General features: G+C 32.5%; 1 protein-coding gene across 1 annotated transcript in view; it reads right to left on the bottom strand.

Annotated features, from left to right (window-relative positions):
• Positions 1–311: 311 nt before the first annotated feature.
• LOC106878606 (tumor protein p53-inducible nuclear protein 1) overlaps positions 312–1,746 on the bottom strand; it is a 24,880-nt gene continuing 23,445 nt past the window's right edge. Inside the window, exon 3 of the mRNA XM_014927876.2 lies at positions 312–1,533. Coding sequence (XP_014783362.1) covers positions 692–1,533 — 842 coding nt within the window. The 3' untranslated portion in view covers positions 312–691. The remainder of the gene's footprint in view (positions 1,534–1,746) is intronic.

Raw genomic sequence — 1,746 nt, 5'->3', positions numbered from 1 at the left:
GAGAGAGAGAGAGAGAGAGAGAGAGAGAGAGAGAGAGAGAGAGAGAGAGAGAGAGAGGATAAAGAAAAATACTCTAAGATACCGTTATTTAAGCTGTTCGAAGTTTAGAGTTGGGTTATTCAAATTAAAATGATGGCTGTTAAAGAATGTTAATAATTACTTATTAAAACATTTTTTTTTTTTGTTTTTGCTTTAGTTATTCCATCAATAATATTTCTATATTTGTTTAAAACATTAGAATAAAATAATTACAAAACTAAGATAATATATAATATATTACTGATAAACTCAGAAATTAAACAGAATAACTATTTTTCTTTTAATTTTTTTTTCTTTTAAATAATTTTATTTTTCTTATCTAAAACTTTATCTAAATTTACCTATATATAATAATTAATTCTCTTGATTAAGATTTTAGAAAAAAAGTGTCAGGAACTATGCAGTTGTACCTTCAGTTACAGTGCAGTATAGATATAAAAATAAAATTAAAAAAAAGTCACAGAATCAATCAATGAATTTATATTTAAAAACTAAATAACGCTATCTTATCTGTCTCTCGCAAAGTGAGACTACATCATGGTACAAACACTACCTCCTCTAAATTAATATATACATTATTTTTGTTTATCTAGTTCTCAAAAATTCAATCGTACATTTCAACTGACAGAATTATTAAAAAAAATATTCATGTTTAGAAAGCTCTCCTTTGTCCAATTCTACCATTCATACGACCACTTGGGCACTGGTAGCGAGCACGATGACGCTGCCTTTTGCCAAGGTGGCTATATTCAACACACTTATTATTTTTATTTAAGTACTTTTTATTGTAATGATGGCTCTGTTCATATGATTGCTTTTGTAACATCAAACGGTATGTTTTTAATTTGGTTAGAAGTGGCTGAGCATTGGTAAGGTTTTGATGACAACGACCGGTTTGGTTGTTGTGTACAGGCTGAGATCTGGTTAACGGCAGTGAAATATTTCTAAAAGATGATACTGGATGAAGATTAACAGCAGTGACATGCTCAACATTATCATTATCAGCCACAACCCTTCCTTCTTCTTCATCATTATCATCATCCTCATCATCACCATCATCATCGTCTCCATCACTGTTGATGCTTCGAGCATATGAGTCATATACTGACATACTAGGATGCTCTATCAACAGATTTTCCATTGTTGTTTGTAAAACTGAAGATTCTTCAGAGCCTCTCTGACTGGCAGTGAAGCAGGCTGGTGGATCTACAATCCAGCTCTCACTTGGACAGACCGAGAATATACAAATATAATCTGAGTGCCGTACAAGTGGGTGTTCTGCAGGGAGGGCAGTGTCCCATGTACAGGTTTTTGTTATTGGGACTAAATCTAGATGTGGATGAACCACAGTAATGTCCTCCAGCTCATCACATTTACTGTTGTTACTACATTCTTGCTCAGAACTGGCAGTATCTAAATGAATATCTTCAGTTGTTGCAGCAGTATTATCAGCAGTTTCTAAGGTCACAGATGGTAGCGATTCGTCGACGGCGTCTGAAATATAAATCAACAATAGAATTAAATATGTAGGAAATAAATAACTAGAAAAATAATTTCAAAGATAAAATTTTTAATTTACAAATGACATATGTCTTTTTGTTACAGTGGTAGTCTCTATTCATTTACTAACTAATGATTTTGGTCAGAATTTCCATCCATGAGTGGTTGGAAATTTTGGTCAGAATTTCCATCCATGAGTGGTTGGAA

The sequence above is a fragment of the Octopus bimaculoides genome, chromosome 4 (genome assembly GCF_001194135.2).
Source record: "Octopus bimaculoides isolate UCB-OBI-ISO-001 chromosome 4, ASM119413v2, whole genome shotgun sequence".
NCBI classification, from domain to species: Eukaryota; Metazoa; Mollusca; class Cephalopoda; order Octopoda; family Octopodidae; genus Octopus; species Octopus bimaculoides.
Note: the sequence above shows the minus strand (reverse complement) of the source record. Positions and strands in the feature narration are given on the sequence as shown.